The 24,902-nt window shown below is 51.5% G+C and overlaps 2 protein-coding genes across 8 annotated transcripts; both read right to left on the bottom strand.

Annotated features, from left to right (window-relative positions):
• Nucleotides 1-8,753: 8,753 nt before the first annotated feature.
• Nucleotides 8,754-17,608, bottom strand: ZNF34 (zinc finger protein 34). 7 transcript variants are annotated; one of them, XM_045074252.1, is made up of 8 exons: nucleotides 17,473-17,608; nucleotides 15,239-15,278; nucleotides 14,032-14,085; nucleotides 13,768-13,892; nucleotides 13,536-13,609; nucleotides 13,162-13,288; nucleotides 12,625-12,744; nucleotides 9,384-10,881 (listed from the first exon to the last, which is right to left on the bottom strand). In XM_045074252.1, the coding sequence occupies exons 5-8, from the start codon at nucleotides 13,566-13,568 to the stop codon at nucleotides 9,518-9,520; spliced, it is 1,644 nt and encodes a 547-aa protein (XP_044930187.1). In that variant the 5' UTR covers nucleotides 13,569-13,609; nucleotides 13,768-13,892; nucleotides 14,032-14,085; nucleotides 15,239-15,278; nucleotides 17,473-17,608; the 3' UTR covers nucleotides 9,384-9,517. The 7 variants fall into 7 exon arrangements, with proteins under 7 accessions (XP_044930186.1, XP_044930187.1, XP_044930188.1 ...); XM_045074253.1 differs by lacking the exon at nucleotides 14,032-14,085; XM_045074256.1 differs by lacking the exons at nucleotides 13,768-13,892; nucleotides 14,032-14,085.
• A 2,006-nt stretch (nucleotides 17,609-19,614) lies between these two features.
• RPL8 (ribosomal protein L8) lies at nucleotides 19,615-22,232 on the bottom strand. Its single transcript, XM_004779373.3, has 6 exons — nucleotides 22,104-22,232; nucleotides 21,723-21,866; nucleotides 21,498-21,639; nucleotides 21,192-21,410; nucleotides 20,032-20,147; nucleotides 19,615-19,812 (listed from the first exon to the last, which is right to left on the bottom strand). The coding sequence occupies exons 2-6, from the start codon at nucleotides 21,858-21,860 to the stop codon at nucleotides 19,654-19,656; spliced, it is 774 nt and encodes a 257-aa protein (XP_004779430.1). The 5' UTR covers nucleotides 21,861-21,866; nucleotides 22,104-22,232; the 3' UTR covers nucleotides 19,615-19,653.
• Nucleotides 22,233-24,902: the final 2,670 nt, after the last annotated feature.

A 24,902-nucleotide genomic window follows, 5' to 3' on the forward strand; every position in this document is an offset into this window, starting at 1 on the left:
GTTCTCTAGTTTTGCGCCATGAAAACCACCAGCGTATTTCCCCCAGGTATTTCCATTACATACGCTTCTTCAGACTGCACTGCCCACCACACCTCCCTGTTCCCTAGCCTCTCACCTGGGGCTTTAGGGCTCTTTTCAAGGGCACAATCCCTTGGGAGTGCCACTGGCTGTAGGGACACCCATGCCAGTAGGAGGAAGGGATCCCCAGAGCAGAAGTCCCTAACAAACAACCCAAAGAGAAAGTATCAGGGCCATTAGCAGCGAGTGATAAGGCTGAGCATGTGAAAGATGGCTCCCATTAAAACCAACACAGAGAAATGCAAGTTTCCCGAGTAACCAGTCGAATGCAATACCAGCCAGAGTCATGCCCATTTAATTAGCAAGCAGAGGTGGAAATTACAAGGCTCAGTACAGGGAGGTTGTGCGGGACTCAGACTGTGCTCCACTCAACTTTGCATCCTGACATGGAAGGTGAATGTTTCCAATGATTCACTGCTGGTGACATCATCTATTGGGTACAGCCACTCTGGAAAGCATTTACATCAATGTCCTTTAAAAACTTTTCCCTGTTCCTGGGGGACCTGAGTGGCTCAGTTGGTTAAGCGTCTGCCTTCAGCTCAGGTCATGATCCCAGGCCCTGGGATGGAGCCCCATGTTGAAGTCCCTGCTCAGTGGGAAGACTGCTTCTCCCTCTCCTCTGCTTATGCTCTCTTTCAAATGAATAAAACCTTTTTTAAAAAATTCTCCTGGGGGGGACGCCTGGGTGGCTCAGTTGGTTAAGCAGCTGCCTTCGGCTCAGGTCATGATCCCAGCGTCCTGGGATCGAGTCCCACATCGGGCTCCTTGCTTGGCAGGGAGCCTGCTTCTCCCTCTGCCTCTGCCTGCCTCTCTGTCTGCCTGTGCTTGCTCGCTCTCTCTCCATCACTGACAAATAAATAAATAAATAATCTTAAAAAAAAAAAAAAATTTTTAAAAAATTCTCCTGGGGGGCGCCTGGGTGGCTCAGTGGGTTAAGCCGCTGCCTTGGGCTCAGGTCAAGATCTCAGGGTCCTGGGATCGAGCCCCACATTGGGCTCTCTGCTCAGCAGGGAGCCTGCTTCCCTCTCACTCTCTCTGTCTGCCTCGCTGCCTACTTATGATCTCTGTCAAATAAATAAATAAAATCTTTTTTTTTTTAAAGATTTTATTTATTTATTTGACAGACAGAGATCACAAGTAGGCAGAGAGGCAGGCAGAGAGAGGAGGAAGCAGGCTCCCTGCTGAGCAGAGAGCCCGATGCGGGGCTCGATCCCAGGACCTTGAGATCATGACCTGAGCTGAAGGCAGAGGCTTAACCCACTGAGCCACCCAGGCGACCCGATAAATAAATAAAATCTTAAAAAAAAAAAAATTCTCCTGGTCCTAAGAATGTATTCTAAAGACATCGTTTAAAAAGAATAAGACCAGGGCACCTGTGTGACTAAGTGGGTTAAACCCTCTGCCTTCAGCTCAGGTCATATCTCGGGGTCCTGGGTTCAAGTCCCACATCGGGCTCTCTGCTCAGCAGGGAGCCTGTTTCCTCCTCTCTCTCTCTGTGCCTGCCTCTCTGCCTACTTGTGATCTGTCAAATAAATAAATGAAATCTTTTTAAAAATAAATAAATAAATAAAAAGAATAAAACCTGAAATTTCGTCACTGTAACGTATGTCCATTGTATAGGCTTAGACAGAACTGTGTTGCATCACAAGGCAGTTGTCATGGAGTGAGGTCATGCAGGAACCCATCCCTCCAGCTAAACAGCTACTTGGCCGGGAGGAGCTGTCTGAGGGAACTACTTGGGAACTGTAGCTAGTCAAATACTTACTTGCAGCTTCCAGGAGTGAGTTTGATGAAGAAGGTAGTAAAGTTCAGCAAACTTCCATGTCTAGCACCGCACCTACATGCCCATCCCCTACCCCGTGGTGTGGACAGCAGCCTACAATCCCTGGCATTGCTGCGGCCCGGTCGCATACAGGTCTTGTCCTCCATGTATCAGGCTTGCATGCTTTGACAGTTCATTGCCACTTTTGTTCACTGTGATGCTAGCACAGGTTCATCTGCCATCATTTTAACTACTGATGGGTCATGATCTCAGGGTCCCGGGATCGAGCCCCACATCAGGCTCTCTGCTCAGCGGGGAGCCTGCTTCCCCCTGCCTCTCTGCCTACTTGTGATCTCTGTCTATCAAATAAATAAATAAAAATCTTAAAAAAAAAATAATCCAGAATCACCACACATAACACTCAAAACATCTAGTTCTCAACAAAAAAATATTACAAAATATACAAAAAAATTGGAAAGTATGGCCCATTAGCAGGGTAAAAATAACTTGATGGAGACCATTCCTGTGTGCCCAGGTGGCTCAACTGCCTAAGAATCTGACTCTGGCTCACGTCATGAGTCCAGGGTCCTAGGATCAAGCCCAGCATCAGGCGCCCTGCTGAGCAAAGAATCTGCTTCTCCCTCTTCCTCTGCCTGCTGCTCCCCCTGCCTGTGCTCTGTCTACCAAATAAATGAATAAAACTGAAAGGAAGGAAGGAAAAAGGGAAAAGAAACCATTCTTGGGAAGTCCAGACATGGGATTTATTAGTCAAAGTTGTTACACCAATGGCCTTAAATATGTTGAATGACCAAAAAAAAAGCCATGGACAAAAAACTAAAGGAAATCAAGAAAATGACATATAAACAAAATGAGAATATTAATAAAGAGACAAAACTTATAAAAAAGGGAACCAAACAGAAATTCTGGAGCTGGAAGTACAATAACTAAAATGAAAAACACTCACTATAGCAGCTCAAAGATTTGAACAAGCAGAAGAAAGGATTAATGAACTTGGAGATAGGACAAGTGAAATTATCCCGTATGAGGAGCAGGAAAAAAAGTAATGAAGAAAAATGAACAGATCCAATAAACCTATGGAACACCATAAAAAGTACCAACATATGTATCATACAATTCCAAGAAGGAAAGGAGCAAAAAAGGTATTTGAAGAAATAATGGCTAGGACTTCTGAAATCTGAAAGGGCGTGAATAGGCCCGTCCAGGAAACTCACGAAACTCCAACAGGATGAACAAAGAGAGATTCACACTGAGATTGTAGTCAAACTATCAAAACCCAATGACAATAAAAATGAAAGCAGCAGCAGAGAAACAATCCCACATGCACAAAGGGGCCTCAGCGGGACTAGCCGACGATCTCTTTTCACAAACCATGGAAGCCACGAGGTAGCAGGATGGCGCATTGATAAGTTTGAAAGGAAAAACATTTTCAACCAAGAATTCAATATCCAGCAAAACTACCTTTCAAGAATGAAAGTGAAATTAAGACCTTTTCATATAAAGAAAAGCTGACAGAGTCCATTGTCAGCAGACCTGCTCTACAAAAAATGCTGAAGGGAGTCCCCGGGGCTGAAATGAAAGGACGTCATGAAAGTGATTCAAAGCCATAGGAAAAAATAAAGAACACTAATAAAAGTAACTAAATAGGTAGTATTACTTTACTTTTGTTAGGGTTTGTAATTCTCCCTACATGATTTAATATTCAAATGCATAAAACAATAATCATACGTCTGTGTTAGCGGACATAAAACAGATAAAGTTGTGCTCTGTGACAATAGCAGGATATTTATACTATTAAAATTACATCTGTATTGTTCAAATTAGGTTGTTATAAGCTTAAGATGTTAATATGATCCCCACAGTAACCACAAGGAAAATAACTAAAAATATACAGATGTACAGAAAAGGAAAGAAAGGAATTAGAATGGTATACTACAAAACACACACACACACACAGTTACAAAAAATAGGCAGTAACAGAGAAATTGAGGAACAAAATAAAAGGATATACATAAGACAGATGACAGAAGTAAATCTTTCATCAATAATCATATAAAATATAAACGGATTAAATTATCCTATTAAAAGTAGAGACTGGCAGGTTGCAGTTTAAATAATCAGGGTCCAACTCCATGCAGTCTATGAGACTCACCTTAGATATAAGGAACAAAGAGACTAAAGGATGAAAAATGTATTTCATGCATAGTCACGAAAAGAGAGTTGAAGTGGCTCTAATATTATCAGACACAAGAGACAAGCTGAAACAAAACAAGGTTAGAGAGAAAGAAGGAAATTATAGATTGATAAAGCTTCAATATAGCAAGAAAATATAAACACATACACACCTAACAATAGAGTCCCAAAATAAAGCAAAGATGATAGATTTGAAAGGGGAAGAAAAAGTTCTACGGTAAGGATAGGAGGCTTCAATACTCTGCTTGAAATAATAGATAGAGCCAGACAGGAAATCAACAAGGAAAGAGAACCTGAAGGACATTAAAACCAATTAGGCCGGGGCGCCTGGGTGGCTCAGTGGGTTAAAGCCTCTGCCTTCAGCTCAGGTTATGATCCCAGGGTTCTGGGATCGAGCCCTGCATCAGGCTCTCCGCTCAGCGGGGAGCCTGCTTCCTCCTCTCTCTCTGCCTGCCTCTCTGCCTACTTGTGATCTCTGTCTGTCAAATAAATAAATAAAATCTTTTAAAAAAATAAAATAAAACCAATTAGGCCTAACGGGCATGTATAGAACATTCCGCCCGACATCAGAACACACACTCTTCTCAAATGCACATGGAGCATTTTCCAGATCATACTTTATAGTCTAAAAGCAAGTAATAATGTATTTTATTTTATTCTATTTTATTTTTTAGAGAGAGCAAGCAGGAGGGAAAGGCCAGAGAGGGAGGGTGAGGGAGAGAATCTCAAGCAGGCTCCATGCCCAGGTTGGAGCCCAGTGTGGGGCTTAATCTCATGACCTGAGCCAAAATCAAGAGTCAGAGACTTGTGGCACCTGAGTAGCTCAGTGTTAAGCATCTGCCTTCAGCTCAAGTCATGATCCCAGGGTCCTGGGATCGAGCTCCGTATCAGACTCCCTGCTCCGTGGGGAGCCTGCCTCTCCCTCTGCCACTCTCCACTCATACTCTCTCACTCTCAAATAAATAAAATCTTTAAAAAAAAAAAAAAAAGGCAGAGACACTTAACCAACTGAGCCACCCAGGTGCCCTTATAATATATTTTAAAAGATTAAAATCATAAATTATCTTTTCCAATCACATAGAATAAAACTAGAAATCAATTACAGAAGAAAAACTGGAAAATTAAACCAAGGTCTTAAACAATAAATGGGCCAAAGAAGAAATTAAAGGGAATGTAGAAAATACCTAATGCCAAATGGAAACAAGAACAACACACCAAAGCTCACAGGATGTTGTGAAAGCAGTGCAAAAAAGGAAACCTACATCTTTAAAAGCATACATTAAGGGGCATCTGGGTGGCTCAGTCAGTTAAGCATCTGCCTTTGGCTCAGGTCGTGATCCCAGGGTGCCGGGATCAAACCCCATGTTGGGCTCCCTGCTTGTCGGGAAGCTTGCGTCCCCCTCTCCCTTTGCCTGTTGATCCCCCGCTTGTGCTTTCTGTCAGATAAATAAATAAAATCTTTAAAAACGAGACAACTTCAGTTTCTTGATAAAAGCACTCAGTAAACCAGAAATAAAGGGAAATTTCCTCAGCATAATGAAAATTATATAGAAAAACCTAATGTAATAGATAATGGTAAAGACTGAAGGCTTTAAGATCAGGAAAAAGTAAAGGATGCTCATTTTTGGTATGTCTATCCAACAAAGTACTTGAAATTCTAGCCAGAGCAATTAGGCAAAGAAAATAAGTACAAGGCACCCAAGTTGGAAAAGAAGTAAACTATCTCTGTTCACAGATGACATGATACTCTACTAGAAGACCCTGAAGACTGCACACACCAAACAAAAAACAAAAAACAAAATCTTAGAAACAAACTAATTCAGCAAACTAGCAATATACAAAATCGAGACATAAAAGTTAGTTGCGTTTCTACACATTGATAATGAACAATCCAGGGGCATTGGGTAGCTCAATGGGTTAAACATCCACCTTTGGCTTGGGTCATGATCCCAGCATCCTGGGATTGAGCCCCCCACTGATTGCTGAGCAGGGAGCCTGCTTCTCCCTTTCCTGCTCCCCCTGCTTGTGTTCCCTATCTTGCCATTTCTGTCAAATAAATAAAATCTTTAAAATAAATAAAATCTTTTTAAAAATTAAAATTAAAAATAATCCAAAAAAAGAGATTAAGAAAACAATTCCATTCTCAATAGCATTACAATAAATACAATACTTAGGAATAAATTTAATCAAAGAGGCAAAGAACTAGTACACTGAAAACCAGAAATGATCACTACTAAAAAACAAACAAACAAAAAGAACATGTAAACAAATGAAAATACATCCCATTCTTCCGGAAGACTTGACAGGATTAATATGACACCACCACCCTAACTGATCTACAGATCCAATGCAATCTCTAATAAAAGCTGTGATTTTGCAGAAATAGAAAAATACCATCCTAAAATTCATATGGAATCCCAGACAGGGAACCCAAATAGCCAAAATAATCTTGAAAAAGAACAAAGTTGAAGGACTCCCTCCCTGATTCCTACACTTCCTATAAAACTACAGTAAACGACAGCATGGCACTGGCGTAAGAACAGGCATGTAGATGAACAGAACAGAACCCAGAAAGAAACCTCTATATGTATATGGTCAAGTGATTTTAGAAAAAGGTGCAAAGACCATTTATGAACTGTTCCCCACCCACACACACCCCACCATTCATTATGTTGAAAGTCTAACCCAGTGTGCCTGTATTTGGAGACAGGGACTGTTAACAGGTGATAAAGGTTCAGTGAGATCCTAGAGGCAGGGCTCATCTGATAGGGCTGGTGACCTTGTGCAAGGAAAAGATGTCTGAGATCTTCTCTACCATGTGAGGACACAGTGAGAAGGCAACTGTATATCTGCTAAGAAGAGAACCCTCACTAAGGCTGAATCAGCCTAACCCTTGATCTTGGACTTGGTTTCCAGAACTATGAGAGACAGATTTGTTCTGATATATTTGTTTTTTAAGTCACCCAGTCTGTATTTTTTGGCAGCCTGGGCCGATACAGGCATACCTCCTTTTATTGTGCTTTGCTTTACGCTGTCTCTTACAAACTGAAGACGTGTGGTGACCCTATGTTGAGAAAGTCTATTGGCACTATTTTTCCAACAGTACATACTCACTTTGTGTCTGCCACATTTTGGTAATTCTCTCAATATTTCAAACTTTTTCATTATTATAGTTGCTATAGTGATTAGTGATTATGACTTGTTGAAAGCTTAGACGATGGGTAGCATTTTTTAGAAATAAAATGTTTAGGGGGCGCGAGGGTGGCTCAGTTGATTAATCAGCTGCCTTTGGCTCAGGTCATGATCCCAGGGATCAAGCCCCACTTCAGGCTCCCTGCTCAGCGGGGACCCTGCTTCTCCCTCCACCCCTCCCCCTGCTTATGCACTTTCTCTCTCTCAAATAAATAAAATCTTCAAAAAAATGAAGTGTTTACATTAAGGTTTGTACAGTTTTCTTAGACATAATGCTACTGAACACTTAATACACTGTATTATAAATATAACTTCTTTATGAACAGAGAATCCAGAAATTAATGACTTGCTTTACTGAGATATCTGCTTTACTACAGTGATCTGGAACTGAACACACAGAATCTCCAAGGCGTGCCTATACTATTCAATGGAGAAAACAGTCTTTTCAAAAAATGTTGTAGGGAAAATTGGTTGCAAAAGAAGTTGGACCCTCATAACAATACACAAAAATTAGCTTAAAATAGATCAACGACCAAAACCTAAGACCTAAAGCTATAAAACTCAGGAAAAAACATAGGGACAAATCTTCCTAACCTTAGATTTAGCAACGATTTCTTGGTTATGATGCCCAAAGCACAGGCAACAAAAGAAAAAATAAACTCAACTTCATAAAAATGAAAAATTTTTGTGCATCAAAGGACATAAACAAGAGAGTAGACAGAATTCACAGAATGAGAGTAAATATCCAAAAATCATATATCTGATAAGGGATTACTATGCAAAACATACAAAGAACTTCTACACCTCAACACTTAAAAAAAAAAAAAGAACCCAATTCAAAAATCGGCAAAGGAACTGGACAGACATTTCTCCAAAGAAGATATATACATGTCTATAAATGCCTGAAAAGATGCTCAACATCATTATCTATCAGGGAAAATGCAAACCAAAACCACCATGATATACCACTTCACACGCATTAGAATAGATATTTTTTTAAAAATGGAAAATAACAAGTCTTGGTAAGAATGTAGAGAAATTAGAACCCTCTATTCATCACTGGTGGGAATGTAAAATTGTAGAGCTACTGTGGAAAAGTCTGCCCATTCCTCAAAAAGTTAAATGTAGAGTTACCCTGACCCAGCAATTTCACTCCCAGAATTAGACCCAGAAGTACTGAAAGGATCCAAGGGGTGCCTAGCTGGCTCAGCTGGTTAAGCAACTCTTGAATTCAGCTCAGATCATGATCTTGGGGTCATGAGACTGAGCCCCACATCAGGCTCTGCGCTGGATGTGGAGCCTGCTTAAGATTCTCTCTCCTCCTTCCTCTGCCCCAGCTCCCCAAGCACTGCTCATGCACTCTCTCCCTGGACCCCAAAAAGGATCCAAAAAGATACCTGTACACCCGCTCACAGCAGCAGTAAGTACAACAGCCAAAAGGCAGAAACACCCACGTGTCCATCAACAGATGAGTGGATAAACAAAAATGACAAAACAAAACAAAAAAACATGGTGTCTACAAAGAAGGTCATTTTTTTTCGGCCATAAAAAAGAACGATATTCTGATACAGGCTACAAAATGGATGAACCTCAAGGACATTATGCAAAGTTACAGAAGCTATAAAGGGGAGACAATGTATTATTCCACTTAAGAGAAACAGGCAAATTCAGACAGAAAATAGAGGAGAGATGGTCAGCGGCTGTGAGAAAAAGGAACAAGGCGAGCTCCTGGGTAACCGCACAGACTCCCCGCCGCAAGTAAGACAGTGGTGAGGGTCACACAACACTGAGAATCTATTTCATGCCGCTGAACTGCATACCTAAAAATGGTTAAACAGTAAATTTTATGTTGTCTATATTTTACAATAAAAATGGCAATTATCAACTGTATTATAAAGACACAGAAAAGTATGACTGTTCATCTTTTAAACTTATAATAGGTAAAAATATGTGAATGTGTAGAATTCTTCCCAGTGCGAGTTCTCCAGGATTGAGGAAGCAGCGAAGGGGAGAGCCTGTGTGCGCTCAACAATGTGTGGAGGAGGCCTGTGCCCGATCACCAGGGGCAGAGCCTCTCCCTGCGTGGGGGAGACTAGGTTTTCCTTACCTCTCTCAATTCTCCAAAATGAACATGCACTGCTTTTGGTTTAAGAAAACTGTTTGTTTGTTTTTAATTAGAAACGTCCCTGGTCTGTAACAACACTGCGCGGACAATAAATAAAGGGGCGGGGTGTGCGGAGGCGGCGCTCGCGGAACTCGGGCCGTCCTCCGCGGTCAGCGCGCGAAGTCCTCGCGGAGGTGGATCCTCTGGTGCTGGCACATGTTGGAACTGTGCCGGAAGGCCTTCCCACACTTGCTGCACTTGTAGGGCTTCTCGCCCGTGTGGATCCTCCGGTGCTGGACGAGGTACGCGCCCTGGCTAAAGGCCTTCTTGCAATCGCTGCACTTGTACGGCTTCTCTCCGTGGTGCGACCTTTGGTGGTGGATGAGTCTGGAACTGTTGTGGAAGGCCTTCCCACACTCACTGCACTTGTACGGCTTCTCTCCTGTGTGGATCCTCTGGTGCTGGATAAGGTGTGTGCTCTGGCTGAACACTTTGCCACAGTCACTGCATTCGTAGGGCTTCTCGCCGGTGTGGCTTCTCTGATGCTCGACAAGTTTGGTCTTCTGGATGAAGGCTTTCTCGCATTCGCTGCACTTGTAGGGTTTCTCCCCAGTGTGAGTTCTCTGATGCTGGATGAGGTTGGAACTTTGAGTAAAACCTTTGCCGCATTCTTTACATTCGAATGGCTTCTCCCCAGTGTGGGTCCGACGGTGTCGGATAAGGATCGAGCCGTCACTGAAGGCTTTCCCACAGTCGTTACACTTATAGGGTTTCTCTCCAGTGTGGATTCTCTGGTGATAAATAAGGGAAGAATAGGCACTGAAGTGCTTCCCACAATCACCACACTTATAGGGCTTTTCCCCGGTGTGAATCCTCTGATGTTTCATGAGGTTGGGCCTCTGGTTGAATGTCTTCCCACACTCACCGCAACGGTAGGGGATCTCCCCAGAGTGCATCCTTCGGTGATTGATGAACTCGCAGCTCTGACTGAAAGCTTTCCCACACTCGTCACACTTGTAGGGCTTCTCTTCACTATGAAGCCGCTGGTGTTTGACAAGGTTAGCACTGTACCTGAAGGCTTTCCCACAGTAACCACAATAATGCAATTTTTTCCCAAGAGGAATTTTCTGATCGTCTCTAACAACTAAATTTGCACTGAAGAATTCCCCAGAATCATGGACTATATTTGTCTTTTTTGACCTGTGTACACGTTTATGGTTATTGAGGTATGATCTCTGTTCAAAACTTTGTTCACATATATCGCATTTGTGAGGTCTCTGATCAGAGATAGGGCTTGACCAAAACCTGAGGCTTCCCCCAGACTCCTGGATGTTCTCCTCATTGGCCAGTGTGACTGGCCTCAGGCCTCTCTGCTCTACAAGCTTGTCCAGGCTCTCCTCTGGCTCCCAGACACATGCCTGGGTCTCTCCAGGATCAGGTCCTTGGAGAACAGCCTTCTGGAGTTGATCCAACTCTTCCCCACCAAGCATCTCCCCTGAAGACAACTCTTTGTATTCAGTCCTGGTCCCATGACCTGGAACAATGAACAAAACATCTTAGGACCACCTGTTCGGACTTGAGAAGGGAAAAAACGAAGATGCTGCAGACTACCTGTACAGTACCAATTCCGTCACCTCCAAAGTCCCAACACCTGGCAGAGACGACAGCCTGTAGCTCAGAGGCTTACAGACTCTGCCCAAGGCTGCAATCTTGCAGCGGTCCAAGTACTGGAACCCAGAGCTGACCAAGTCTGTTTGCCTTCTGCTTAAGTGGGACTGCAGGGCACTGGTCCTCAGCAGAAAAGGACAGAAGATGGAAGCTTTGCACCACAAGGAGACCAGAGGGGCCCTGAAAGTCATGGAGGACATGGGACAGACAAGGAAGTGAGCCTGACGCCACTAACAACAGCTGATCCACCCAGAGTCCATGGAAGGAAAACGAGCTGCTTCCTCAGAACAGCAGAGGACCAACGTTGTGCCAACCACGGACAAGGGACACACCAAGACCCTCAGCCCTCCCTAGCAGGCTGAACCCATTCTTTGGGCTTTTGTCAGAGGCCTGAGAGGCAACCCAGTTAATCACCAGCCCCTTACACTCAAGATGCCATAGAGAACGCTTCCTGATACCCCCAAGCCTCCATTTCTTACTTCCTGACCAGACAGCCACACATCAACCCCACCTGCGGAAATGTACCACCAGAAGTGCATTCTCTGTGAGAAAGAGAACGTGTACAACTATCCCAAAATGGGGACAACCAAATACTAACAAGAATGGAAAAAAACGGTGGTACATCCATATGATAGAACACTGTACAGCGATGAAACAGAACATACTCCATACCACATGGGCGCCCTCACAACTTCAGATGCCCGGAAGGAGACCAGACACAGAGCTAAGGGGCAGAGTGGCCTCCCGATGTCAGAGAGAAGGACCCTGTGAGGAGCAATGGGAAATGACAGAGGGGGGTCCAGTGGGCTCCCAGGCAAATAGAAGTGTTCTGCATTTTGATTTGGAAGATGGTTTTTACAACAATTCACCGAGTTATAAACAGGATTTATCCTGGTTCTCTAAGAATAGATATTTGATTAAACAAATTTACAAAAGAGAAATTAGAGTTCTTTAGCCAGTGGTTGCTTCCTAGGACATCATCAAGACGTGCAAAATAAAGCTGATCAGAGTTGTCCACAGCAGTGACACCAGAGAGCACCCTTCCCACTGGCACTTGCAGCCAAAGGAGCAATGGAGACTCGTGTATAAACACGGACACTCACGGAGTGAAAAAGGAGATGACAGCAGTACCCACGGGTTCACTGCACTCCTGTCAAGAAGGGACCTTTGTCTACGGTGTGGAACGGACAGCACCAGGGAGGGGACAGCGGGCACACCACAGAACACACTGGCATGTGCGCGAGAGACGGTCTTTCTTCCTTGTAACAGTTTTTAATTGCCAAGTGGATAACTTAGAAAAGGACAATGAAGTAACGGTCTGCATCACTGGGTCCCATGTGACCCTCCTCACAGGGTACGAGCTCTGAAGGACAGGGCTCCCCTAACCAGCAAGGCCCCTCTCACCTTCCCAGAAGACTCAACTCAAGAACCTCCACACTGAGGCACCCAAGCTGACAGAGGGGACCTGGACTTCAGCACACGCGATTCCCAGGGTTGCCACGCTGCCCTGATGCACCTCGTTCTAAATACCTAAGTCACTCAGCACGTACGCTGGATCCCAACAAATGCTTGTTCAGCCACTGCTGGGGAAGCGGCCCCCCTCACGCACCTGAGACACTGACTCTCAGTCGCTCTTTCCCCTCGGCGCCCTGTGCGTCCAGGACCCACGGCTCATCCCCTCGTTCCAACTGTGTGATCACCCCAGGCTTGGGACCGGCAGGTCCAGCTCCTGGGAAGAAAACGGGGCCTAGAGTTGGTGCCGAGGACGCAGGGCTGTACGGAGTGTGTCTCATCTACACGGGGCGGAGGAGAAGCACAGGCAAAGTGGGGTGACCGGAAGTCTGGACGCTCTTGGAGGGCTGGGATGGTCATGAAGACGAGATCTGAGATCTAAGCACCGGGAACAAGAGCCCGGGGACTCTCTCCACCTGGAGATATGCAGTCCCTCTATCTTGGGCCTGGGGCAGGGAGGCAAGTCTTATCTGGGAGCTCAGAGGAGAGAAGCACTGACCCAGCCCCACTTGGCCTCTCGTCTGCACAAACCAGGTCTGCCTAGGACCAGAGGATGAAGTCCCCAGCCCAGCCCCTGCTGAATCATCAGTGCCCAGGGCTGTTCCCTGACCAGTAGCCTAGTGAGGGGACTTACCCAGGGAGACCAGATTCCTGTAGGTCTCCAGCATCACGTCCCTATAGAGGCCCCTCTGAGCAGGGCCCAGACGACCCCACTCCTCCCGGGAGAATAGCACGGCCACGTCCTCAAAGGTCACCTCAGCCTGGAATGACAGGGGCTGCTGCAGGCCCAGGTGTAGGCCTAGGCTGGAACGGCAGAAGCATGCCAGGAACAGCAGCACAGGGGTGACTACAGGCATGATCCCCCAGTACAGGCCAGGGGAGTGACCGGAGTCCCAGGGTCACCCATCCTCTGCTCAATACTCGAGACCAAGATGCCTGACAGTGTCTGCAAAGACAGAGCAGGCAGGGAAGCCCTCTGTGGAGATTTCAGGGAAACTGGATGCTCACCTGGGGCAGGGCAGACAGGTGCAAAGCCGCCATCACCTGGAACCCTGGGCTTCCCAGTGTGAGTCACACCAGTGCTGAAGGAAGAGAGAGGAACACACGGTGGCCCAGCCTGCCCCTCCTGTGGGCAGCTTCAGGGCCACACTCATCCCCATCAACGTACAGCTGGTCACCTGGCAGACTCTGCTCCCTGCCTGGGGCTGCCCTGCCCGACCCTCCCCTACCACAGGCACACCTGCAGGGATGACTCCTCAGGTCATCTGTCCCTCAACCTTTCCGACACACCACGCGGTCGCATTCAGGAGGAAAATGGCACACTCATTCACTTTATGTGCAAGAATAAAGTCAACCTGTTAAGTGCTGAGGACAAAAAGAAGTTAAAAAAAAAAAAAAAACCAGAAGGTACAGAACAAAATCAAAGTATAGATGGTAAAAAATACATAAGTAGAAACAAGTTCAGTGGCTGAATAATGGTTAGAAATAAAAGAATTAAACTCACCCACTAGAAGCACAAGATTCTCTAACAGAGACACACAAAATGTACCTGCATAACCTAAAACAAAGTAATACAGAAAGGCTGAATATAAGACAAGTGTCTGGGTGGCTCAGTGGGTTCAAGCCTCTGCCTTCGGCTCAGGTCATGATCTCGGGTCCTGGGATCGAGCCCCCCATCGGGCTCTCTGCTCAGCGGGGACCTCCTCTCTCTGTCTGCCTCTCTGCCTGCTTGTGATCTCTCTCTGTCAAGTAAATAAATAAAATCTTAAAAGAAAATGAGTAACACATATTAGTAACAGGGAAACCCACCCAGAAGCTGTCACTGCAGACAAGTGTGTGTCCACCAAGACACTCGGAACACGGAAAGCCGATGCTAATGGGAGGTGCAGAGAGCAACCGGCAAAGCCCCCCGGAATGACAGACCCCAGCGCGCCCCCCTCAGACACACGTGGAACAAGTACAGAATAGTTGTGAAAACAGAGAGATTCCAAGATAGATCTCAAAACTAGTAAGAACATCACACACCAGGCAACAATTCCAAAGATCGATACCATTTGGCAAAACATTCTCTGACCCCTGTTGTTATGCTGGAAATATATGATTAAAAAGGACCACCTCAGGGGCCTTGGGGGGCTCAGGGAGGTAAGCATCTGCCTTCCGGTCAGGTCAGGATCCCAGAGTCCTGGGTTTGAGCCCCACATTGGGCTCCCTGGGGAGTCTGCTTCTCCCTCTCCCTCTGCCCTTCTCCCCACACATATGTGCTTTCTCTCAAATAAATAAAATCTTTAAAAAAAAAAAAGAAATTAGATACAGGGACGCCTGGGTGGCTCCACTGGTTAAGCGACTGCCTTTAGCTCAGGTCATGATCCTAGAGTCCCAGGATCAAGTACCCCATCGGGCTCCCCGCTGAGCGGGACGTCTACTTCTCCCTCTTCCCCTCCCCCGCCCATGCTCTCTCTCTCTCCAATTCTCCTTCTCAAATAAATAAATAAAATCTTAAAAAAAAATAAAGAAATTAGACACAGACTAATAAAAGCAATTCAAGAAAAGATGGAAGAAAATAAAGAATACTTGATTTAAAGAAACAAAACATAATCTCAACACTGCTAATAAGACACACAAACATCTGGCAAGTCCAATGGAGGGAGGCAGAAAAGAAATGGAAAAAGAAATACTATTAAGAACAAAAAAGGGGACATAATTCTACATACCACACAAGCAGCAACAGTTGTCAGAGTGCAGTCCAAGACCCTGGGGGCAAAACAGTAGAACTTTATTGAAGGACGTCTAACAGAGCTACGGAGCAATAGAGAGTGGGCACAGACAGGACTCAATGTCATAAAAATGTCAGTTCTCTCCAAGTAAATCTATTAATTCTGTACAACCAAAATTGCAACAGGACATAAACATGAAATCTGACCAAAATGACTCAATATCATAATAATGATCCAAGATTGACTAAGGCCTGGCCAGAAGAGAAGTAAAGTTAGGCAGACGCATGTCCTACCACAAACCAGGACTTACTGTGAGACTACGGTAATAAAAGTGAGGTTTACGCATAGTAAAGAAAATGAGGAACAGATCGGTGCACATAGCAGAGACATAACGGCGTGCTAACCAAAATGGTATCGACACAACGGATTGTCCACAGGAAAGTAAAATTCAACTGCTGCCTTCTATGGCACACAAAAATATATTTTAAAAACACTTAAGACCTAAATGTTTAAAACAAAATGTATGGCTATTATAAGAAAATAACATGCAAAATATAGTACATCAAGGACACTTGTTTTGCTCCAAAAATTTCTGTACAAGGCACATTAGAAAAACAAGCTGTAGAATCAAAGATATTTGCAAACATACCTAATACATAAAAAAAGACCTACAAAATGTTTTAAAGTACAAAAAAAAGACCATTTATTTTAAAAAATGAACACATGACAACTTGGGAAATCATAGATAATGAAATCAAAGGACACCTGCACGACTCAGTCAGTTAACCCTCTGCCTTCAGCTCAGGTCATGATGCTAGGGTCCTAGGATCGAGGCCCCGTATCAGGCTCCTTGCTCAGTGGGGAGGCTTCTTCTCACTCTGCCTTCCACTCCCCCTGCTTGTGCTCCCTGAGAAGTAAATAAAATCTTTAAAAATTTTTTTAAAAAATCAAAGAGTCCAATAAACATTTGGAAAGGGGGAGCCCGGGTGGCTCAGTCAGTTAAACGTCTGCCTTCAGCTCAGGTCATGATCCTGGGGTCCTGGGATATAGTCCCACACTGGGATCCCTGCTCAGAGAGGGGAGGTTGCTTCTCCCTCTGCCCCACCCCCGCTCGTGCTCTCTCAAATAAAAATCTTTAATTTTTTTTTAAAGATTTATTTATCTCCGGGCGCCTGGGTGGCTCAGTGGGTTAAGCCGCTGCCTTCGGCTCAGGTCATGATCCCAGGGTCCTGGGATCGAGCCCCACATCGGGCTCTCTGCTCAGCAGGGAGCCTGCTTCCCTCCCTCTCTCTCTCTGCCTGCCTCTCTGTCTACTTGTGATCTCTCTCTGTCAAATAAATAAATAAAATCTTTAAAAAAAAAATTTATTTATCTGACAGAGATACAGCAAGAGAGGGAACACAAGCAGGGGGAGTGGTAGAGGGAGAAGGAGGCGGGGCTCAGTCCCAGGACCCCAGGATCATGACCCCAGCCAAAGGCAGACGATTCATGAATGAACCACCCAGGTGCCCCTCTAATAAATAAATTTTTTTTAAAAAATCTGAAAAGGGCACCTGGGTGGCTCAGTGGGTTAAGCTTCTGCCTTTGGCTCAGGTCGTGATCTCAGGGTCCTGGGATGGAGGCCTGGGTTGGGCTCTCTGCTCAGGGGGGAGCCTGCTTCTCCCTCTCCCACCCCCCTGCTTGTGTTCCCTCTGGCTGTCTCTCTCTGTCAAGTGAATAAATAAATCAAACCTTAAAAAAGTGAGGGTTGTTTAGGGAACCAAATGGGACTGGGGACCCTGCATCCAAGAACAATTCCACTTCAACAGTTTTCTTTAAAAAGGGGGGGGGGGGTGGTGCCTGGCTGGTCCAGTCAGTAGAATAGAGGAGTCTCCATCTGCCCACTTTCGCATGGAACCCACATTACAAAGAAAGACGGGGCTGGGGAGGCTGGCTAGCTCAGCTGGTACATCCTGTCCCGCGACCTAGTGATCCAGCCAGACACTGGCCACAGAGATTACTTCACACGTTTTTATTCCGTTTTGGTTTTCTTAAAGATTTATTTGCGAGACACAGAGAGACCACAGGGCGGTGGAGGGGGAAGCAGGCTCCCCACCGCGCAGGCGGCCGGACTTGGGACTCGATCCCAGGACCCTGGGATCATGACCCGTGCCTAACCCACGAGCCCCCCAGGCGCCCCCAAATTTTCTTTTAAAAGTTGGTGTGCGCGCGCGCGTGTGTGTTTGACGCACCTTCAAGGCACAGAAACAGGCGCATTTATTTAAAAAGTCTTCAGTGTCAGACGTGACCCAAGGCCTCCCGGGAAGAGGAACAGAGTCTGGCCGCCGAGCATCAGAAGCGAAAAAGGGTGGAGGCCGGCGCCGCGGGACTGGCCCTTCGGGAGCTGCCAAAGGCGAGAGCAAGCAGGGAAGCGGCGCGGCGCGGGGGCACGACCGACGCAGGCCGGGCCGGGCACCGAGCGCTCCAGGCAGAGACCGCCGGGGGCAACCGGGCGGCGCGGGGAGGACACCCGCACGCAGAAGCGAGGGCGAGGCCCGGCCCACGCTGGGGGCTGCGCGGAATCCGGGGCGCTGGTGACCGTCCGCGCGGCGGAGAGGGCCCGGGAAGGGAAGGGGCCTCGAGTCGGCGGGCCAGGCGGGCCCCAGAAGCAGCCCCTCGGGACGGCCGGGGAGGAGACCGCGGAGGAGGACCCTCGGGCGGGGGCCCGGCCAGGAACAACGCGGGCCAGAGCGGCGGACAGCAGACGCCGGGCTGGCACCGCACGGGTCGGGGCTTGCGGCCCTTCGGGAAACCCCGAGGGGGGACCGGGGCACTTCGAGCGGGCTCCGACAGTGGGGACAGGGCCCGCCGGGGACGCGGGGGCGGGAGACACTGTCGACCGCGGGGCGGGGCCGGGCCGCTCTGTGGTTACGGGGAAGGGCCGGCGGCCCGCGCCCGGGAGCCCTCGCCGGCCCTCACTCACCTCCGCGCCGCAGGCGAGCCGCGCCCGGCCCCGCACCAGCCCCGCACCAGCCCCGCACCAGCCCCGCCCGCCGCGCCGACCGCTACCGACCGGAAGTGACGCCCTCAGCCCGCGTCCTAGCCGGAGACCCCCCCCCTCGGGCCGCTCTAGGAAACCGACTCTCAGTAGCTAACCTCCGGGAGGAAGCGACCGGCGGTGCCGAGTCGGGCGCGCGGCCGCAGTCTGGAACCGGAAGCCCGAGACTCCAGAACCCAGGCGGGGGCGAGCAGCTTGGGGATTTGGAGGACCTCGCTTTGGGGGGAGGCTGAAGGCCCTACAGCCTACACAGAACCAGGCCCTTTCCTTTGGAGCTGGGGAGAGAAGCCATGCCACCCCCAGGAGACGGACACCGGGCTTACCGGTGACAGGTTGTAGCACACTGAACCCCGGCCCACGGCGGGAGGGGGGCTTCCTTGGGTGCCGGCTACTAGAGCAACCCCTCCCTGATGGCCACCTCTTGGACAAGGTCCCAGACCAGTGTCCAGGAGGGTGAAACAGCATGCTATCTTACAGTCCAGGGAGCGGAGCCCAGCCCTCTTCCCTTCACAGGGAAGCGATGCCCGCTTGCTTTTCTTCACCACTTAGGCTATAGTGGGTGGTCAAGTGGAGACCAAAAAGGCAAGAGTTGGGGGCAAGGTTCATGCTGGAGACAAGTGCTGACCCTGACAGCAAGGAGCCCTGTAGCAGCCACAGAAAGGCCGCCTCCAGGAACACCTGCTGCACCACCTTCCCACCTGTAGTCTGTACAAGGGGCATTCTACCTCAGCCAGCTTCCTACTGTCCCCCAACCTTGTCCCCATGATTAGGCAGTGGCCTGCTGTCCCTGCTTCTGCACTGGCTCACAAGGGGATCCCTCGGCGTAGGGGGCTCTGGGAAGCAAGCGTCCTGGTCCGGAGGCACTAATGAACCCCCGCTACCATCTCTATGCCTCACTGGCTCAACAGATCTGCCCTGGTTCTGCCAGTTTTGATGAGCCTGTCAAAGTTTGGGACAAGGTCCAGGAACAAAAACAGGAAGTCCATTTGTTGAGAAATTAGTCGCGCTATTCCGGTCCTCCCACGGCAAGACAGCTCTCCCGCTCTCCAACCCACAGCTTCAGGAGCACCACTCTCCTTCCTAAGCATCCACACCCTCACCCAGAGAGATCCCCCAAGTGCTCAAGTTCACGCAGATTTAAGTGAGATCCTGTTCCCTGCACTGGTGTCGTGTCTGTGCTTTCCAGGAATGGGGATGTGAAAATACCCAGCACCCCCACCTCTTCTCTCCAAACTTTCACTATTCGCGGCTTCATCCAACTACATCTTTCTCTTTGCGAAGCTTTAAACTCCATGGCAGTTCTGTCGAGGACTCCGAAACCATGGACAAGCAGAAGTTAATGGCAGAAGGACACATTTTATTGAGCCCCTCAACCCTAGTTCTCCTTCTCCTGCACAGTCTTGGTTCCCCGGAGGCGCCCAGTCCGGCGGGCAGCAATAAGACCCACTTTGCGGCCAGCAGGGGCATCTCTGCGGATAGTGGAGGGTTTGCCAATGTGCTGGTGGTTGCCACCTCCAAAAGGATGCTCCACAGGCTGCGAAGAGAAAGGTGGCATTAGTACAGGGCTGTGGACCCACCTACCTCAGGACCTGGTTAAAAGCAGGATCAAGTGATCTGTGCCAACAAACCACACCCCAAAGCCTCACACTACAGACCCTTTGTCACAGAAGGGAGATGCTCCAAGGAAGGACTTGTCCGTCTAGCCTCCCAGTCCCCAATCCCTGCCTCAACCACCCATTTCTGGACTACTCACATTCATGGCCACACCCCGCACGCGTGGCCAGCAATTCCTCTTTGCCTTGTACTTGTGGTAGGCACGGCCAGCCTTCAGAATGGGCTTGTCAATGCGGCCACCTCCGGCCACCACACCTGTTGGGAAGATCAGGCACCTCAGGAACGTGCACCCTACCTTCCCTAACCTTCAGGACCCTATCAGGCAGAGCATCCCCACCCCCCGACGGCTCATCTCTCACTGTACTCACACACCATCACGTGGCACCCAGAATCTCCGTACCCTCTTCCCAATTACCACCAAGCAGCCTAGCAGACGACCCCAAGTTCCAAGTCTGCTGGGCAGCCTAGTCGGGCCCTTGCACACACCATCGGCAAGGGCTCCCTCCACCTATGGTTCTCCAGGAAGACCCCCTACTGCGCCCCATCTCCGCAAACACACCCCTCTAATTTCTAAGCACCAAGAGGAAGGAGGACTCAGTCTGCCACGGGACTCGCCTCTACCGGAGCCGCTTGTTTTGTAAACATCTGCTCAAGAATGCTTGGGGGGGGGGGCGGCTACCTGGCAGCTCTGCTGGCTGAGGATCCAGCTCTTGGCCCTGGTGATCTCAGGGTTGTAGGCTCCAGCAGGGAGCCAGCCTGGACGTTCCCTCTACCCAACTCACACACGCGCTTTCTCAAACCAACCTGCAAGACCAGGCAGAGAGCACGCGGGGGTGGGCGGGCTACAGAGGGAGGAGCAGCCGAGCTCCCGCTAAGCAGGGAGCTGGACTCTGGGCTTGATGCCGGGACGCTGGGATCACCCCCCAAGTCAGAGGCAGAACTGGCCACCCAGGCGCCCCTGCAGCGGAGCTTTCTGAGAATAAAGTTGTTCCTGGTCTGCCGCACTTCAAAGGCGCGGCTGCCAGAGCCACACGAACCAGATCTCGGCCCTTCCTAAGCCACTTGCTGGGTCGCTTCAGGACGGCCGCACGCCCACGAGGACCACGGGCCGGCGGATGGGGAGCGGCGCCCGGCAGGCCCCCCCCCGTCACCCCACGGCACAGACGGGCCTGCGCGACCGGCCCCGGCCGGTGCAGAGGCCGAGACTGCTGCGCCCACGGCACAGACCCTGGCCGAGTCCCGCGGCGGGCCGGGCGCGGGCGACGCGCGGACGAGCACCCCGAGGCCGCCGCCACTCACCGACCACAGCTCTGTTGGCTGAAGAAATGACCTTCTTTGAGCCCGAGGGCAGCTTCACGCGGGTCTTCTTGGTCTCCGGGTTGTGGGAGATGACGGTGGCATAGTTCCCCGAGGCTCGGGCCAGCTTGCCCCGGTCCCCGGGCTTCTCCTCCAGGCAGCACACGATGGTGCCCTCGGGCATGGTGCCCACCGGGAGCACGTTGCCGATGTTGAGCTGGGCTGCAAGAAGCCGCCGCTCGGGGTCAGCCGGCGGCCCCCGCCGCCCCCGCCGCCCCCGCCCGCCGCCCCCGCCGGCGCGAAGCCCACCCTTCTTGCCGCAGTACACGAACTGGCCCGTGTGGATGCCCTCGGCGGCGATGAACAGCTCCGTCCGCTTCTTAAACCGGTACGGGTCCCGGAAGACCACCTTGGCGAGGGGTGCGCCGCGCCCCGGGTCGTGGATGATGTCCTGCGGGCCGAGCGCGCGTGAGCGGCGGGTCCCCGCGAGGCTCCCCGCGTCCCCAGCCGCCCGCGGAGAGGGGCTGCCCGTACCTTCACGATGCCCTTGATGTAGCCGTGGCGCTCGGCGAAGTCCACGGCGCGCAGACGCGCGGCGCCCTTGCGGTGCTTCACGTGCGCGCGGAACACCGAGCCGGCGCCCTTTCTCTGCCCACGGATGACACGGCCCATGGCGGTCTGCAGGCGGCCCACGGTTAGCGCCCGAGCGGCCCGGGAACCCCCGCCGCCCCGGCTTCAGGGTCCCCCGCCCCCAGCATCCTCCCTCCGGGCCCCACCCCTCCGCGCCCCCATCCGTGGCCGTGCGCCCCAGCTCTTTCGGGAGTCCCGGCGGGGTCCCTAGCGGGCCTCAGGGCGACGGATGGCGACGGATGCCGCGAGGGCCGCGAGGGCCGCCAGGCCACACGCACGTCCTACCTGCTGCCGAGCGCGGCCGGAAAAGGAGACGCGGCGCCCGAGAGCCGCCTTATCTTCCGGGGCGGGGCCGAGAGGCGCGTGACCTTCCGGCGCGGCGTGAGCGCGGTGCACGCCGGGACGTACTCCTCCCGCGGCCCCCTCAGGCCTCAGGGGCCTCTGCGCAGGCGCGTTGGGATGACTGGGGCCCGCGCAGCCTCCTCGGCCTCCGTGTGGCGGCGCTGTGGCCGGGGACCCACTCTCCCGTCGCGTGGCCGTGGGGGGGCGGCCCCGGGGGAGGTCGGAGGGGAGTCGGAAGCTCCCAGGAGTCTCCCGGTGGGTGAGCGTCGCCCCCGAGCCGCCCAGGAGCCGCGCAGAGGTTGAGGGACTTTACGGGGCGCCTCGCTCCGGGCGTGGGGTTAGGGCTGCGCTGCGGGCCTGGCGACGACCCCGCTCCGGGGCTGAGACTCGGGGCCTGGCGACGACCCCGCTCCGGGGCTGAGACTCGGGGCCTGGCGACGACCCCGCTCCGGGGCGGAGACTCGGGGCCTGGCGACGACCCCGCTCCGGGGCGGAGACTCGGGGCCTGGCGACGACCCCGCTCCGGGGCTGAGACTCGGGGCCTGGCGACGACCCCGCTCCGGGGCTGAGACTCGGGGCCGGGCGACGACCCCGCTCCGGGGCTGAGACTCGGGGCCTGGCGACGACCCCGCTCCGGGGCTGAGACTCGGGGCCTGGCGACGACCCCGCTCCGGGGCTGGAGACTCGGGGCCTGGCGACGACCCCGCTCCGGGGCTGAGACTCGGGGCCTGGCGACGACCCCGCTCCGGGGCTGAGACTCGGGGCCTGGCGACGACCCCGCTCCGGGGCTGGAGACTCCTCGCGAGGTAATGGCTCTCCTGCAGGGCGAGCGCCCCTTCCTGGGACGAGCGCTTCGCCGTAGGGTGAGGCCTCCCTTCGGGAAACGGACGGAGCGTTGGGCGCTGGTGGACGTTCCCAGCAAGGCGGGGTCCGGACGGCAGGGAGCAGATGCCCGGCTAGCGACCGTGCGGCCGCTCCGGGCGCGCCGGGGCTTTGCGCGCTGCCGGGTTGTCGGAGAGGTCGCGGCGGCCGTACCTGCAGGTGGGCGTTGGGGAGAGAGACGGGCGTCCCGGCGCTCGCGGGCGACCTCGAAGTGGGTGAGCGGAGAGGCTGGGCGACCGCACAGGTGCGGGACTCGCAGCCGGGGTAGTCGGGCCGCTCGGGCTGGTAGAGGAGGGGAAGCGAGCCCAGGGAGTGGAGCGACACGGGGGGCTGGGAGGGGTGAGCAAGGCGAGCCTGGCTACATGGCCCTGGGGCGAGGGGACGCGAAGACTCGGCTCAAACCCTGCGGGGAGGAGCGGGTCGGGGAACAGCAGGTGGAGGGCCCGGGGGCTGTGCGCTGCAGGTAAGGGGCAGGGAGCCGCCGGCTGGCCGTAAGCTGCCGACCGAGGGCTTCCTGGAGGCCCAGAGGAGTGGGAGGGCCCGTCAGGAGAGGGTGCCTGGAGGTGGGACCCCGTCGGAGAACTGCCCTCAAGCAGGTCAGGGTGGAGCTGCTTGACCAGGGCTGTGGGTGTGCGGGTGAGGCCAGTAGGGGGAGAGCCGGCGAGCGGGGTGGGAGGTCGCGGTGGCCAGAGGCGTGCACTCGGGGCCTGGAGCTACGGTGTTTGCTAGCACCCGCGTGGCCGGTAGGCTTTGGAGGGATGGCGGCGAGAATGCCGTCGTGGGACGGCGAGAAGAGGGGAGGAACGAGGCCCCGTGGGCGGACCTCGGGAGTGCCGTTCCTGAGCTGCAGAAGCCCCAAGTGAGGCAGCAGGTGGGTTGGCAGGCATGGGGGGTGGGGGGCAGCCCGAGGGGTACCTGCGCCTCTTTGGGGCAGAATGAGGGGTTTTGAGGTCATCCCAGGATAGGCTCAGAGGCTCAGAAAGGCAGAGGGTGGATTGGAGGTGGGGACAGTCCTTGGACCTTCCAGCTCTCAGGTCCTGGAGAGGGTCCCGTGAGTTTCTGGGATGAGAGACGGTAGGGCAGGGCCCCCTGGTCTCCCTCTCCGGGAGCTGGACGCAGCCAGAAGGTGGCTAAGCAGGCCCGCTGCGGCTGTGTTCAGAGTCTTCCCACTGACAGATGGTCAGTGACGTGGGAAACAAAGGCTGAAGAAAAATTACTGCCTTTCCTTATTATCCGTAGCCCACTGACAAGTCCTTAAAACGGGCAGAGTGACCTTCCTCCAGGAGCTCAGCCACTCGGGGCTAACACCTTCCTAAAGACAACAGGCACCGAGCCCGACCCCCAGGATCCCGGAAGTCTACGCTAACATATAAAAACGTCTTTAGGGGCGCCTGGGGGGCTCAGTGGGTTGAAGCCTCTGCCTTCGGCTGAAGTCGTGATTCCAGGGTCTGGGATCCAGCCCCACATCGGACTCTCTCCTCGCCGGGGAGCCTGCTTCCTCCTCTCTCCGCCTGCCTCTCTGCCTGCTTGTGATCTCTGTCTGTCCAATAAATAAATAAAATATTTTTTTAAAGAAAAAAAAAATAAATAAAAATAAAAATGTCTTTGGAGGGGCACCTGGGTGGCTCAGTCAGTTGTCTGCCTTCAGCTCAGGTCATGATCTTGGGGTCCTGGGATTGGGCCCCATGTCGGGCTGCTCCCTCTCCCTCTGCTGCTCTCCCTGCTTGTGCTCTCTCTTTGGCTTTCTCTCAAATAAATAAATAAGATATTTTTTAAAATGCCTTTGGAAACTTCCTTTATCTCCACCCCACAAGATACTTGTTGGCAATCACCCCTCCCCAAGCACATGACCCACCAATA

This window comes from Mustela putorius, unplaced genomic scaffold (assembly GCF_011764305.1).
Source record: "Mustela putorius furo isolate JIRA1106 unplaced genomic scaffold, ASM1176430v1.1 tig00537303_pilon_pilon_pilon, whole genome shotgun sequence".
NCBI classification, from domain to species: domain Eukaryota; kingdom Metazoa; phylum Chordata; class Mammalia; order Carnivora; family Mustelidae; genus Mustela; species Mustela putorius.

What these genes read in the sequence shown, in the direction of transcription:
- ZNF34 (XM_045074251.1), bottom strand. Translation starts at nt 13,568, where the DNA reads ATGGCGGCTTTGCACCTGTCTGCCCTGCCCCAG. An exon ending in ACCTGTCTGCCCTGCCCCAG is followed by an intron (nt 13,289 to 13,535) that starts GTGAGCATCCAG and finishes CTGTCATTCCAG; the next exon opens with GCTGAGGTGACCTTTGAGGA. An exon ending in CAGGAATCTGGTCTCCCTGG is followed by an intron (nt 12,745 to 13,161) that starts GTAAGTCCCCTC and finishes TTTTCTTCCCAG; the next exon opens with GAGCTGGACCTGCCGGTCCC.
- RPL8 (XM_004779373.3), bottom strand. Translation starts at nt 21,860, where the DNA reads ATGGGCCGTGTCATCCGTGGGCAGAGAAAGGGCGCCGGCTCGGTGTTC. An exon ending in ACATCAAGGGCATCGTGAAG is followed by an intron (nt 21,640 to 21,722) that starts GTACGGGCAGCC and finishes CTCGGCCCGCAG; the next exon opens with GACATCATCCACGACCCGGG. An exon ending in AGCCAACAGAGCTGTGGTCG is followed by an intron (nt 20,148 to 21,191) that starts GTGAGTGGCGGC and finishes TCTTCCCAACAG; the next exon opens with GTGTGGTGGCCGGAGGTGGC.